The sequence below is a fragment of the Strix aluco genome, chromosome 16, assembly GCF_031877795.1.
Source record: "Strix aluco isolate bStrAlu1 chromosome 16, bStrAlu1.hap1, whole genome shotgun sequence".
NCBI classification, from domain to species: Eukaryota; Metazoa; Chordata; class Aves; order Strigiformes; family Strigidae; genus Strix; species Strix aluco.
This window is the reverse complement of record NC_133946.1, coordinates 6,222,771-6,238,955: the sequence shown is the minus strand read 5'-3', so window position 1 is coordinate 6,238,955 and position 16,185 is coordinate 6,222,771. Positions and strand designations below refer to the sequence as shown.

The window sequence follows — 16,185 nt, the reverse complement described above, 5'->3', positions numbered from 1 at the left end:
AGTAAATTAAAAACTTGTGTTTGACTTGAGAGGGTTTCAGACAATCTTTGTGTACTCAAAAGAAAGAAGCAAGCCACACATCTTCAGTCATTTTAAATGCCAATCAGTAGCATGGTAATTACAGCTGTGAACTCTGTGGTTGCTCAGACTGAATATTGTGACTTGGTCTTGTGCTTCAAAGGATTGGCCCATGCTTTACAAATTGCTGAGAGTAATTTTTTACATGGTATTAATAATTAAATACTGGGAATATAGAGGAGGAGTATTTTAGATAAATAATTGAACACCATTGTTAATGCTTCAGCTGTGCATTACTGACTTCAGGGAAAAGTTGGCCAAACTACCAGAAAAACCTGTGAAGCTTTCTCTGGCTGTCAAAACCGTGCTGTCATAGCCATTTTATGTATGTGTTCCTTTGTTAGGGCATAAGATACTGTTTCAATGTTTAAGTTAAGGATAATGAAGTCATATTTTTAAGCCACTCTTACCTTAATTGCTGCTCGACTGACGCTAAGGGCTAGTGGTTGAACAGTCTCTTTTAATTTTATTTTCTTTTTTCTTTATCACATGAGCAAATGAGAGTGAAAATTAAGTCCCAGTGGGAATGCTGAGACTTGAACTCTGTTATGGATAAACCGTGCAGAAAGAAGCAGGGGGGGGAAAAAAAAGATTTACAAAAATACAATACTGGGTAGTGCTTTGTGCACTGCAGTCATTCATCCATGTGACTGAGAATAAGTTGATGTTCTGTTCCTAGGTGACCCTAGATGTTGTAAAGGTCACTCTCTGTGTTGACATTTTTGGTATGCTTCTTTCCTGCCTGTAATGAGAAATTAGTAGAATTGAACTCTTTGCTATGTTTAGCTTTGTTTTCAACTCATTCTTAAACCAGAGGTTCAGCAGACTGCAACAAGTAACTAGTGTTCTTCCAATTGCAGGGAATGCTCAAGATTTCAAATAAATGATAAAAATCTAAATGGCTAAATTACACGAATCTACCAGGGTCAAGAATAAATTGCCAACTCTAAAGTACTTCTCTGGGGAGCTCTGCTGTCCTCCCAAGAAATTATTTAGTTCACTTGCAGTTCTTTGGTGAAAGATGGTGGGGTCTTCTGGGCGGGGGGGGGGGGGGGGGAGTATTTCAACTAGAGGAGATGTTCTGCCTCAGAATTGGAATAAAATTACATAAACAAGGTATTCTTCTTAGGATGGTTCTAGCAAATCTGTGTGTTACCTTTTGACTGCTGAACATGAGGCTATTTTTCAGTCTATCGGACCGTCTGTAAATGTCAGGTAGCTTCAAAATAATGCCAGTTCTGTTGTTTCCATCATCTCAGAAAATACATGCCACCGAAAGACTGTTTTTCTATACTTTTAAACAGGAGTTAAATAAAGTTATAGAAAATGTCTAGGAGATGAAAACTGAGCTGCCGTACCAGAAATTTCTAAAAATTTATAGGAGAGAAAAAAAAGATACCACAAACATCTCGAAAAATTTTCCAAAGTGGAAATAGGCGAAAGCATACAAATAAGGATATATTAGTGAAATAGAAACACTGTACTTGCAGCCATATAAAGAATTGAGTAGTTCTTTATAGTCTTGTACTGGTATGGCTCTATCATTAATTCTTAGAGAAACTGGCCATTTCAGAAGCATATGTAACCGTATCTCTTCTGTCAGGTTTACATGTTAGCTCCAGATGACATGTCCTAGAGATGTCCATAATAAGAGACTTATTTATAACAAAATGAACATCTCATTTAAAATTATATTCAAAAATACCTAAGAAATTTATGTATTTTCCATAGTGCATAGTCATGTACTTTTTTACTTGTTTGTGTTTTTCAGGGAAGCCACAAAAGCAGACATCCCATCAAAACACACGGAGCTCAGAATCACAGACACCTCTTATATGAGCGTTGGGCACGGTGGGGAATGTGGTACAAATACCAACCTCTTGATTTAATCAGGTATTAGTACTTTGAAGAGTAGCTTGTTTCTGTGATACAGAACAAAATGTTAACAGTGCGTTAACCATGCTGCTAAATTCCTTGTGCTTTCCTGCAACATTTAGCTATTCAATATTATCAGATAAGACTGGATTTCTCTAAGTTGCTTCTTTTGGGTGGTCTTTTGTGCAGGGCTGTTAATTTCAAGTGAGGCTGCAGAAAAGGCACATAAATGCAACTGCCTGACTATTTGCAGTTTGAAACTTAACATACAAACCCATGACATGGTCTGCTAAGAGACACTTGCCCCTCATGAGAGCACCTTTGAGAGCAAAGACTGTTACCCACATGAACAGTCAGTTACCAGATCCAGTGGAGTGAAAACGCAACCTAATTCTTAGGTTTCCATGTGGATTTAAGTGGACTTCTGTTTATATATCTTATAATTAATGTCATAGATTACCAAATGTGAAGCAGAGAAATATATGTAGTTGAAGTTAAATAATTGTGATGTTTCAGTTTCATACTTTCCTCATCTCTGCCATTACCAATAATTCATTTTTCCTTGCGGTCAGTTTTTATTCCTGACCTGACAGTCATAGCCAGTATGGTTCCACTGAAGTCTGTGGAGCTAAGCATGTGCCATGGGACAGTTCTGTGCTGATCAAATACTATCATCCTTGACTGACTTTCTGATCACTGCGACTTCATTTCTTATAGCAACTGATACCCAGGTCTTCAATAATTAAAGCTCAATCTTCAACTCATGTTTTCAGTCCATTTTTTGCTCTAATAATAGTTTGAAATATGTCATATTACATGATTATCTATAATAAATGGCTATTATAATGAAATACTTAGGTCATACCAACTGATTTTACACCTTTCCAGAAATTTTTTGTGTCTCTGTGTGTATGTGTCTCTGTCTATCTCTGTGCGTGCAAATAAAATGTCCTACATTTAGTAATGTTGAAACTGGTACATCTACTTAGTCATTGCAAGGACATGAAAATTACAGAGCACTTCAGTTATATCCTTATAAAATATGCGTTCTGGTAAGTCTGCAATTAGTGTCACTAGAATGTTATGCTAGCCTGAAATAAAACATTTTGGTAAACTGACAATAATTTTACCATAAACTTCTAAGAGTAGTACCTCATAAGAATTATTCTGCTACTGTGAAGATAGAGGTCACCATAAGTTTTAACTTTAAACAATGTATTTCTTTTTCATGTAGGCGATATTTTGGTGAAAAGATTGGACTGTATTTTGCCTGGCTGGGATGGTATACTGGAATGCTTATTCCTGCTGCCCTGGTTGGGCTCTTTGTTTTCCTTTATGGATTATTTACAATGGATTCCAGCCAAGTAAGGTAAAATCCCATTTAAAAACATAATAGCCTGTTGAAAATTAAGAACAGTCTGGTACAACTGAGATCATTATTAGACTTATAAATGCTTTCCAGATATGGTAATCATATAAAAATAACCAAATAAAACACTGGGTTCTTCAGTCAAATGTATCCACTTTGTATATCTGTTTTGCATCAAGCTGGATGCATACCATTCACAGCAAGTGCTCTTTCCACTGCATCTGGAGGGATTCCTATTTTGCCTGCAAGGAAAAACAGCAAATACCGATTCTAATGTCATGGGTACTGCAATGGTTGTCATTCTAGTCAAGGCTAACAGGTGAAAAAGTCAGACATACTCCCTCTTCACCTCCATCTTGCTTGTAACTTCCAGAGTGTAGTACAGTTGCTAAACTTCAACTTACTTTTGTCTATGCCTTTTTTTTCTTCCAATGTTAATAGTGGCAATCTTTGAGTCTGACAAAATTCTTAACTATGTCAGTGTAAACTGCAGTCAGGAGACCCAGCTTCAGGGAGATTACAGCCTCATGAAATGAACCTAGTTTTCAAGTTTCCCACTGTTGTGATTTTGCTCTGAGAGGGGTTTGTGTTAGTTTAGAAATAGTGAAGAGGGTGCTTGAGTTAAGTGCTGACTGTATTTTTAGGAACTGTTTCAGAGGATGCACCCTTCTTACAAGGTGTTCCATCAGACATAACAGTATCAGTGCTCTTACAATTGCAACTGTTCCTCCAAGCAGTTTGGATGCTCCAAGTATACTTGGAGTCAGATTTCATAGGGAGTGTTGTTTCTTGGGCTTTGAGCAGGACTATTTTACATTTTCTTTATGTTATTGTCTTTATTGTTATATTCTGCAGTGCTGTAATTAAGGCTTTTTCAGGCTTGCTTTTGTACAGCGAACTCTTGAGAGACTTTACAACTTCAGACTTCATTAAATGCAATAAATGTATCAGCCTGGAAACTAAGCTATCTTTAGGATATTGTTCTCTATATTAGGATTGTTTTGCATGATAAATGTCCATCAAAAGCAATGAATGTAATATAAAGTGGAGGATCAGCATTTTCTTAGAGCACAGGGACTAGGACTGTTTAACTGAGAATCTTGTTTTCTTTACATGTACAATGGCACAGTTTCAACAAGGAGGAACAAAAGTTCATAATCTACTATTATCAGGGTATAGCTTAATATATTAGGCACTCCTTGCAGAACAGGAAGATGTGGCATTGACGCTCCCCAAGAGAAAAAACAGAATTTTTAAGAATCTGATTTTTTCAAACTGTAAGCTATTATGTGCCATATGTGTATGTCATACGCTCTCCCGAGAAGACTTGGAGATACAACTCCTGCTTAGTTCTTTTAATAGGGAGACACAGTTACCTCGCTTGCAGAAGTTGCAGGGTATAAATCACAGGCGCGCAGGAGCAGGCTAGCTTTCACGTTTTCCTGTCCGAAGTTTTTTCCCTTGGCTGCTGTTGAGTAGCTGCAGAGAGAACATGCAGATTTTAGTTTGCTTCCCGTGGAGGCTGGCTATGTTGGGTCCCACCCTGAGGTACCTCAGTGTCACGCTGTGCTACACAGAGCACCACGGTGCCCATCAGGAGGTCCAGACTCTATTCCAGAAGCAAGAGCCTGAAAGTTAGGTAATCCACCACATAAGCCCTAGATGTTTCCAAGGGGAGGGGAGTATTTATGTATTTATTATAGCTAACATTAGCCAGTGTTGATTTCAAAATACTGACGGGGGGGGGTGGGGGGGTGTTAATGACCACAACAACCCCCAGCAGCGCTACAGGCTTAGGGAGGAGTGGCTGGAGAGCTGCCAGTCAGAGAGGGACCTGGGGGTGTTGATTGACAGCCAGCTGAACAGGAGCCAGCAGTGTGCCCAGGTGGCCAAGAAGGCCAATGGCATCCTGGCTTGTATCAGCAATAGCGTGGCCAGCAGGGACAGGGAAGTGATCTTACCCCTGTACTCGGCCCTAGTGAGGCCGCACCTCGATGACTGTGTTCAGTTTTGGGCCCCTCACTACAAAAAGGACATTGAATTACTCGAGCGTGTCCAGAGAAAGGCAACGAAGCTGGTGCAGGGTCTGGGGCACAGGTCTCATGAGGAACAGTTGAGGGAACTGGGGGGGTTTAGTCTGGAGAAAAGGAGACTGAGGGGAGACCTCATCGCCCTCTACAACTCCCTGAGAGGAGGGTGCAGAGAGCTGGGGATGAGTCTCTTTAACCAAGTAACAAGTGACAGGACAAGAGGGAATGGCCTCAAGCTGCGCCAGGGAAGGTTTAGACTGGCTCTTAGGAAGTATTTCTTTCCAGAAGGGGTTGTTGGGCGTTGGAATGGGCTGCCCAGGGAGGTGGTGGAGTCCCCATCCCTGGAGGGGTTTAAGAGTAGGGTTGACACACCACTGAGGGATCTGGTGGAGTTGGGAACTGTCAGTGTGAGGTTAATGGTTGGACTGGATGATCTTCAAGGTCTTTTCCAACCTTGATAATTCTGTGATTCTGTAATGCAGAAGCCCAAGCCTTGTGCTCTGTGGCAGCCTTACATCTGTAATCTGGATGCATTAATTTTGGGCAGAAGTTCCTCTCTGCCTTTGATAGTGTGAGTCTGTGCAGACTCTCTGGTTAGCCATGACACAATACTGTCATAGCAGTGCGTTGCTATGACCAAGTTAGTAATACCTGCTGTGAGATGTGGATTCAAGAACAGAGCTTAACTAACTCAAACTTGTTGTGACTGGCCTGATGAAATGTACGTAGATGTTTTCTGTATCCCCTTGTGTACTTAGGCAGTTCTAAAGGCCAGTGATAACAGATGCTGCTCCTTGCCGTATTTGCTTAGTTAGCCTGGAAGGGGGTAGTGAGGGTTAGACAGAAACCTCCCACCTAGAGCAGACAGGAGTCATCCATTAGCAGGCAGACAAACTGCACAGCCTAAATGTTCTCATTCTTGCGGTGTTCTGGGACTGTGAGATTGTTTATCTAGTGTTTCTGCAGACATTTAAAGAAAACTTCTAGATAAACCTCTACAACAGTTTTAAAATATATCTGATTTTGAGCACTGCAGCTATTGCAGTATGCAAATACTATGTTCAGCAGCCATCAGGAAGAAACAGTCGGGTATGTTATTCTGACAAAATCTAGATGCAGGAAACCCAGTTGCAATTAGGAATTTAAACCTAGTGCCAGGGCATTATGACAGTGTCATAATGGCCACATTGCCCCAGATTCAGTATCATTCAGTGTAATACTACTTCACGTGAAACAAGTTTCATCCTGTTAACTAATGTCTGTTACTAGGAATTGGTGGATGTTAGGAAGTGTCGATTTATAGTATGATAATTTCTGTCAAAAAAACCTATTTTTCATCTGGCTTGTATACCGCAAAATTTGAATTTAGCAAGCGATGACATCAATTTTGCAGAAGCGTGCTCTCCTCGGTGCTGTCCCTTCACCTCTGGGGCGCAGGGAGCTGCCCTGAGCCCCCCTCTAGTGGCTGCAGGCAGAAATCCATCCTTTTCTTTTTCCACTGAGGTCCAGCACAGTTTCAGCAGAGAAGGAATAAGCAAATACACGAGCGTACGTTGCCATAGAGCCAAATGTCGCTTGCGATGCCAGCTGTAGGTTCTGTGCAGCAATAATTCGAGGGTTATGCAGAACGCTGTCACACCTGAGAACTAGTTTGTCTTGTTTATGACCTGCATGAGTGCCAGCCTCTGCTCCATGCTCAGCGTTTGTCATGATACCATGTGGCTCTTTTTATAGACATATAAAAATATTATATAACTATATCTATATATCAGCCTGTGCCAGGACCCCATCTCAGCCTGGCATGAGGCTGTCAGTCTCTGCCCCCTGTGTAAAGGAAAGATGCTCTCTGTAGTTTCTCTGTGGCTGCCACAAGCAAGTTGGATATCGAGCATATTTTCTCCCTTTTGGTAGTATCCTTCCTTCTTTCCCAGGGCGAATGCACCTCTCACACTGCCTTTTGCCCCTTGTCAAAGTCTCTCTCTCCCTTTCTCAGGTACAGTTTTAGGGAAACAATAAACTTTCGGGTCTGATTGAATCATTCAATGATTCCAATGTATGTTACAGGGAGGCAGAAGGTGAAATAAGATGGGAGGACAAAAACCCTGCGCGCACACTGTCGTTTCAGGGACTAGATAAAATTATAAGAAAATACGCATGCTTGTCCCATGTTTAGAAACAGAAGTTTCTCCATTCGACACAGGGACATTTTTCTTTCCTATCACAAAACAAGTGCATAAGACAGGCAGTGTTACTGAAAGCATGTTGGAGGATGTTCTTTTTCTTGCATGGGTTTGGAATAAAGCTTGGTAATACTGTGGTTGCCAGAAGCCAGCACTGAGGTCCCCCAGGGTACTGAGATTGTGGTGTTGGCAGCTCGTTGCAGGATTCAGTTGTGAGATGAAAGTAACCAAGAGAAAAATCAAGAGAATCTCTGTTGAAGAAACTCCATAGTAGCTTCCAGAGTATTTAGACTATATTCACAGGGCTCAGACATGCAGAAACAAAAGTGCAGAACACAAATTTGTATTTCTTGTTTCATACACTCTTAAATATATTTTGATCCATTTTCCCACCCTGAGCTAAACTGGGGCAAATGTGAAGTGTGGTAGTCAAATGGAAGAGCTTTAAGTAGTCCTATAGCAGTCCCTTCATTTGGGTTCATTTTCTTTCAGCAAATTATGTGACACATCTACTAATTATCTTTATTCACAAGTTAGATGTCAAGCTGTTATGTGTTGATTAGTCTATATAAAGATAAATCTGATGGTTTTAAAGAGTTGGGGTTTGATGGGTTTATACAAATCATTAATTATCACTGGTTTAAGTTGTCCCTTTGTTGTCAGTCAAACAGAAAGGCCGGGTGTGAACACAGCATCGCTTGAGGTGTCTTTGCACCATGTGCTGCAGTCAGATTTCAGATATATAAGTGAGGACAGTACAAAGAAGCTTATTTTGCTCTGTTATACTGAAGATTTGAGTTGCAGTAACAGTTAACATAGCACCTGTCACAAACACTTGTGTAACAAATGTTATTGCCTTTTCAGAGTAGTGCTAATGCATGTGGCCTATCACTGTCAGTATGATTTTGTGACCCGTCATATATTAATAAAAAGAAACCAAGACTTGAACTCAAGATACGTAATACAGAAAACCTAACATTTATAATGTTGAATTTAAATTCAAAGTACAGTACAATTTGGCCTTATATTTGACAACAGTGTGTGTTATTGCCAAACCATTATAACATACTGTTCAAATACGATTTTCTGTGCTTAATCATTTGAATGAAAATGCAAGCAAGAAAATTGCCTGATGTGACCCACTATAAGATTCCTGTTACTCTGTAAGTCTGAAATGACTGGGCATGCTTTTTCTGGCTTAAGGGTTACTTAGAACAATTTCTTTGTCAGGTCCACATTATGTTGTAGGGTTTCAGTGAATTACTGATTCTGGTATTATGTGAAGTATGACAGAAGATTACAAAAGTGACATCTGGGCAACCAGAATCTTTTATTTCTATTTACTTTTATGTCAGACAGGATTTAATGGATGCACTCATTTGGAAATAAGCATAATCTTCCATGCAGTATTATAACTGTAAATTCAGGTTTTATGAGGAGGAAAGCACAGTGTTTATTAAAACAAATCACTAGAGATTTCCTGGCATTTGTTTATACTGCTGCTTTCCTGGTGCGTCATAGGATCATTTCAGCATGTCAACATGGCTAAAGGATAGGGCGATGCAATTGCTGAGGTTCTTTGGGAAGCTTACTCACTTCAATAAAATTTTGCCATGAAATTCATTTTCACACTTTTGTTAATTCTGTTTTGCCTTTGTCAAGACACTTAATTGTGTACTACATTTTGAATGTGAATGGTCCCACTGAAGGCAGTGACTTCATCTTCCTGAATCTCAGGATCTTTATGGAATAGAAAGTGGTTTGAAGATATTTTTCACCAAAGTTAGGATATTAAAGTGGTTTTTTTATTAGCCTTATACATAAGTTCTTCTGTAGGAAATAAAAATGCAAAGACTTGAAATACTACTGCCAGAAATCCCTGTCAATGGATTTTTACATGTGACCCAACTGATCTAAGTATGCATGTGATCATCTTGTGGAACAGATCTTCAGCTGATGTAACCTGGGACACGTTGGTTGAAATCAGTGTAGTTACACCAGTGATGTCCATCCTCTTAATGTTTGGTATCTTCTACATTGCTTTGAAAAATACGCAGTAAATGGGTTGGAAGGTAGTGAACAATGTTTTGTTCTTCTGTTTGTGCTATTTGGGAGAGAATGGGATATTCACAAGTATGTATACTATACTATGCAAAAATACTGCACGCTGATGTAGGGCCTGTAGTTTTCAGGTTATTGATTCGGGATTAGGCTTTTCAAGCCAAATGTTCACTTTTAATTTATTTTATTGAGCCAGTTTTGTGGTGTGGGCATACTATTTAACAAACAGAAACCCCAAATGGCATAACCACAGAAATCCTTAGGAATGCTAAAAGCCCTTTTATAACCTTTATTTTCTTGTCTCATACTAAAGCAAAGAGATCTGCGAGGCAAATGAAACCATTATGTGCCCTATGTGTGAACGCAATTGCACGCTACAAAAACTCAATGAAAGCTGCATATATGCCAAGGTAATTATTGTCTTATTGCTATCAAGATAATTTTTGTCTAAAGACCCACTTTCATTGTGTAATGGCTGCCCTTGTTTCAGCAAAGATTCCTGCAAAACATGTTGTTTCTCTACAGAGGTTTTACTCAGCCTTTGTAATTCATGTTTCTAATAAGGGAATGCTCTGAAATGATCAGGAATTATTCTAAAATTTGTTTTACTTTCTGTGAGCATTTCCTTCCTAAATCCTTACTATTTTCATCAACTAATAAAGTCCCCTGAGTAGTAAAACTTTTTTTGGAAGGTTTTTCCTGCTTTCCCCTATAATTAACTTCTAACTGTGTTTCTCTTGTTTACTTTGTAATTGAATTTCTGCTAGTCCTAAAGGAATTCTCTAGCATAATGTGCATGTGATGTACTTTGCTCTGTCCAACTAATGTAAAGATTTTACATAACTAAATATTTTGCTACAAGAAGCTATCCTTCAAACTTAAATAATCACAAGTACCTCTTTATACATGCAGTGTTTTCAAGTGAGCAATATAGTTTCATGTGTGGTATGTTCATAATGCTGGAAAAACAGCCTTGGTTATTTTCTTGGAATTCTTTAGCCCATAAGCTAAATCTTGCTCAGAAGCCTGTATCTATAAAATGTGATTGTCTCGGGGCCATGGCATTGCAACAACACTGCAGCAATGTGAAAGAGAAAATAAATTTTGCATTAGATGTCAAATTTTCATATCAATAGGACCAATGTTGAATAAAACTCAGCATTTCAAATATCTGTAAAGGCAAATTCTAAAAACATTTAACATTTATAAAAAGTATTTATATTTACATTTTACAAAATTAATTTTCTGTTTTATAATGCCAAAATTAAAAAATTGTTTTGCAACAGCAGCAGTAAATACCATTGAAAATGTTGTACCTAAGGCAAAACTTGTTGTTTTTAAATACTGCTATAACTTTATAGCAGAAAATGGCTCCATGAGATTTTTTGTAACTTTTTTTTAATAATTTCTCTTTTTTTAAGATGTGCACTGAAGTTAAGATCTTTCTTAATTAAAATAACATGCAAACTATACAGCCCATCTCAGAAATGACTCTTTTTAGAAGATGACAAGCCACAAGCCATCCCTTTAACTTCAGGTCCTGTTATTTTAACATCCCCAGTTAATAAGAAGAAGGTTTTATGTCTTATGATATCGTGTGCTTAAATCATGCAAATTTCACATTTATCACATTGTGAGTAATTCATTGCAGCAGAAAAAATGTGACAGTCCATCTATGTATTTTCAAACCAGTCCCCTTGAAACAAACTCAGATGACAAGCCGGGAAGACAAACAGTAACCGCTCGTGTTCCATCTTTGCAGGCACCCTATTCTGATGTCTGCAAATAGTATGGAAATTCATGTAAGCTCCCAACTTTTCCTGCCAAAAAACTTTTTCTCTGAAAAACTGATCAACCTTAGATTGGAACACAGGAAACAACGACAAATTGTCTCCTTTCAGGATTTGTCTGTTCTGGATCTCCCCCAAGTGGGGGAGGAGAGACTTCTCCTTGGGAAGGAATAGGATTACCATCTGGCCACTCGAATGGCAAAGAAGGAAAAAGATAAAAAAAGGCTCAATGAGGCTTTTTATATCTCTGAGGTTATAACTGTAGTGCCTTCACTCACCGTGTTGTCTCTAAAGAAGAGTTCACTGCAGCTTCACTTGTTACCCTCTTGCTAGGAAGCATCTGATTTCCAGCAGGGGTTGTGATCCTGCTGGTTGCCACCGTGTTGCTCAAGTTGAGCAGCACATGCCCAAATGTGTCAGCACTTCCTCTGTGTTTGCACCCAAATTAGTGAACGAAAACAATCTGTAATGTTAGAAAACTATAATCTGATTTCAAATCAAATGCTCCTTTGTACTTTCTGAAGCACTGCAGTAATATAAGTGGAACTAACATATTTAAAAATAAGGCATCAGATCTGCTCTCTGGGAAAAGAAAATGGCATTTCCTGCTTGCTTTCTTGTTCCTGAGATGGAGCTTGTCAGCATTTCCCTCTGGTTTTGTGGTTGTGGGAACATAACTTCTCTTTCTTCCCTACACACAACCAAAGAGCTGATACGCAAGGGAAGCTATTCCCGATTCATTCCAGGCACTGGCACCCTTATTCTGGAATAAGTGTTTTAATCCTTATTCTGGACTAAGTGTTCTAATCCTTATTCATTCAAATAGTTCACTGTATACAAATAAATAAACATTGTGTTAATCAGGAAAAGTGAGTTCCTTTACGTGAAGTTTATGTCCCCAAACCTGCTTATGTCATGGGACCTGCCTCAATTTTATAAGGTCTTTCATGTTATTAAAACGGTTGTCAAGGTTTCTTTCTTGAATATCTGACAAGTTTTCCTGTAGAGGAGCACTTCAGACAGAACAAACTAAAGCTGGAAAAATCATATACTTAAAATGTTTTTTCTGCCAAGTTTTTTGTAAAGCTGGAGAAAAAACACAAAAGATGCCTTTTTCCTTCTTGTTACTGCCCCTTTCTTTCATCCCCTCCCTCTTTATTCTATTTAAAAACGTCACACTGAAGTTTATAATTTAAGGGAAAGTCAGGTAATACCTGACTTGTCATCTGGATTGCCCAATGTCCAGGCTGTCATTCTCATCTTCATTAAATGGACTCTTTGATCAGTGAGTGATTAGTGTGGTGCACTAGGGCTCCCTGGACTGGTCCTGCACCCAGCACACCTTGCTCTCAGGCCCTGGGGTAGGGTGTTGATTCAGGGTGGATTTGAAGTGCCTGAGGTCTTGTATGATGATAACAACATAGGTCAACTATGCTGACGGAGTAGTGCCAAGTCCAACAATATTTCGCCTCTGGTCAACACAGTCTCAGATTATGCATTTAGCCTTTAAGACAGTCAAATCTTAATTCTGAGTGTCATGCTGAAAGGCTTCCACCCAAACACTTTTTATAAAGATAGTGCTAGATCTGGGGCCACATATGTATTTTCTACTTTTAGCGACATTAATTCTGCTGGGTTAGGTTTGTTTGTTGGGTTCAGTTTGTATTTCATTGAAATATGCACTCTTTACTGAGCAGAATATCCAAAATCCCATCCTCACACAGATCTACATTCAAAACTGAAAATGTTCAAGTGCTTTTGTTCATCTCTCACATTTTCAATCTCATACCCATTATGTTTGTTTTCCTTTATGGAAGCAAAAGGAAACCAAAGCAAAAGACATGTTTGTATATACAATTGATCCTACTGTATGATTCATGCAGGGAACATAGTGGATTTATTGATATCCAATACCAAATAGTCCGTTCCAATTTCAGAACCTTAAAAAAAAAAAAAAAAAAAAACAGAACTGACATACAGATAAAATATATGTGTTTTTAATAAATTCTCAAAAAATTATAATTTTACTCAATAATAAAATGGAGACAAGCAACACTGTTTCTATTAACTTTTTCTGATTTTCTGAGTTCTGTTAATTGGCGAGGCAGAAGCAATAATGCCAGCCTTCTCTAGAAGAATGAAGATCTGTCAGCAGGATGAGTTCTCCTTGCAGCAGGCAGCTCTCACAGGAGCAGGTTAGGTAACCTGCTGGGAGTGGTAGGTAACCTGCCCAAGGCAGGCTGCCAACCCACCCATGCACAGAACATTCCTGCTGGCCAGAGTAACTTCAGATGTCAGAGAAGGTTACAGTGCAGCAAAACTGAATCTGGTTACCCACACCCTTCCATTGGCATGAGGATGGGTTTCTTTTCATGAGAAAAGCTTAAAAATCGGTCCTTAAGTCAGCAAGAGTCAACACCAGTGAAAGTAAAGTCTTTTCAAGAATATCCTATTTCAAGACATACTCTTCTTGCTTCAGATTGGGAAATCACTATGAATTTTCTGGTTGGTGTAGGACGTTACATATCAAAGCCATTTACAGCACTTTTTCATTTCTGTTTCCTCTCTCTTCAGATCTTCTTTCTAATATAAGCCTGTTGATGATAAGTTGGTTTGCTCTATTATTTTATAATGATTTGTGCTTTTTTTTCAAATAGGAATTTGAAGCCCATGCTATACTTACTAATGCTCAGCAACATCTTAAACTACCTTTCATTAGAAGAAATGTAGGCCCATTGTCCCTGGATAAATTACATTGCTGTAAATTGGCAATCTGAAATCTATTGAAAGTACATTGATATTAATATCAGCCGCCTAAATACCATTTCATATTTCAACTTGAATATGAGAAATTCTGGATTTTTGTAATAAAAATTGTGATGAGTTCATAATAAGTGAGACATCAGATTCACTCACTCTGATGCTTCGAGTGATCTATAATTGTTATTTTCTATTGGTAAGCCTTGACTTTGAAGCAGAGCATCTATTCTGCCCCAAAAAATCTTACAGCAAAGAGTAAGTTAAGGGATAAATCCAAGAAAAAGGAGCATTTATGAGGAGAAATTAAGTGCACGATTTAGAAATATGTTTTTGGGGGGGTGGTATTTAGAATTTTGTTGGAGCTTAGGAGCACTAGGCTTTTAAGAAGGAGAATATGTCAACAATTTGAGGGGCTGCAGTAATATAATATTGATAATATTCTTACAGAATTGCAAGATAGCTTGGCAGAAGAAGAAATCTAAAGAGACATTAACTAATTAATAGACAGAGGAAGAAAAGTGAAAAGACAGAAGTTATTTAAGCTTATGAAAACCTTAAAATAGAAAAAGTTGATGTTAAATTTGGCCCAACATATGACAAGAATTCTGAAGGAATTTTTAGCCTGTCTGGACATGGACAGAGCAGCTCTTCATGTCTGTGAAACAAACTGGAGAAACATGAAGTGACAGTTGACAAAACCAGAGTTGAAGTTATACTGAAAGACAGAATGGGACAAATGTTGGTATACGAAACCTGCAAGTAGGACTTCTTCCTAGAATTCTTAGCTTTTAGTTTCTGCCACCAGTTCTGTATTCTGGGATTCTTTGGGGCACAAGATAAGGTAGCAATATTATTTGTTCCTGATGTATTTATTTTCTATTCAGGTTACACATTTGTTTGATAATGGAGGGACTGTCTTCTTTGCTATTTTCATGGCAATTTGGGGTAAGTACATTTTTATTTCTTTTGTGCTTTGAGTTCACCTGACCCTTTTATGTGATTACTGGGTTAAGGGAGATTATAGCTTCTGATAAAATTTAAAGAAAGTGTGATTTTTGTCACCCAAAATTTTTTCCTCCTGTTTTCATCAACTTCAATTTCTCTGCTAGTAATGGGTGAAAATAATATTATAGAGTCATAGAATGGTTTGGGCTGGAAGGGACCTTAGCATCTTAAATGTCGCTAAGCCTGAATTTTATATCGTGCAGGCAGAAGTCTTTTTAGAGGCAAACATGTAGGTTAATTTACTGTTCTGGAATTAGTATAAAAATCATGTCTTGTAGAGAATTCTTACAGAATAAATGAGAACGTTTTTGTGGGAGCTAATTAGAGGGAAGTATAGGAAAGATTTCATGTTAAGTGCTTACAGCAATTTAACTATTTATATGCAAATTTTCAGTCTGAATATCTCATTATGTTCACTCTGACATCACACACATCACTCGTGGGGCAAAGCCAAGCAGGGTGATACCCAGAGAGGCCACTGTTGAACAGGAGTTACCTAGAACAGCCTTCCCTCTCTTAGAAGGTCAGTGTAATAGTGCCATGCAAGACAGATGTAATGGTTCCAGCACAAAAGGCCTGATGGAACTAGCTTTCACTGAAGCTTGTAGTATTTTGCTGCTGGAAGGTAGGGAAGTCTGGTATTAGGACAAGAGATAATTAATTTTACCAATGTAAATGTTTGTCTCTCTAAACCCTGACAAAATAACACCAGTTCACATACATACAACTGTCTGAATTCAAGCCAGAGTTTTACAATTTTAAATAGAATCAAATGGCACACAACAGCTTTATTTACGTAATATGTATGAATAAGCATAATGATTCTAACTTAAAATGAAGGATGAACAAATGTCACAATTTTGGAGGCTGGCCTGGTAAAAGCAAAAAACAATATACAAACACCAGCAAAATATCAGAGGTACATAGGCAACATAAGCACATGCACATACATGCAAAAATCATAATTAGATTGTTAAAAATTAACATGATATAAATATAACGGAAAGGCACACTTTGTTTGCTTGCCTCGGTGATAT

General features: G+C 38.4%; 1 protein-coding gene across 3 annotated transcripts in view; it reads left to right on the top strand.

The window, feature by feature from the left end:
• Positions 1-16,185, top strand: part of ANO3 (anoctamin 3) — a 209,198-nt gene that overhangs the window by 158,135 nt on the left and 34,878 nt on the right. For all 3 annotated transcript variants that reach the window (XM_074842233.1, XM_074842232.1, XM_074842234.1), the window contains 4 exons: positions 1,850-1,971; positions 3,188-3,322; positions 9,907-10,003; positions 15,028-15,088. In XM_074842233.1, coding sequence (XP_074698334.1) covers positions 1,850-1,971; positions 3,188-3,322; positions 9,907-10,003; positions 15,028-15,088 — 415 coding nt within the window. The remainder of the gene's footprint in view (positions 1-1,849; positions 1,972-3,187; positions 3,323-9,906; positions 10,004-15,027; positions 15,089-16,185) is intronic.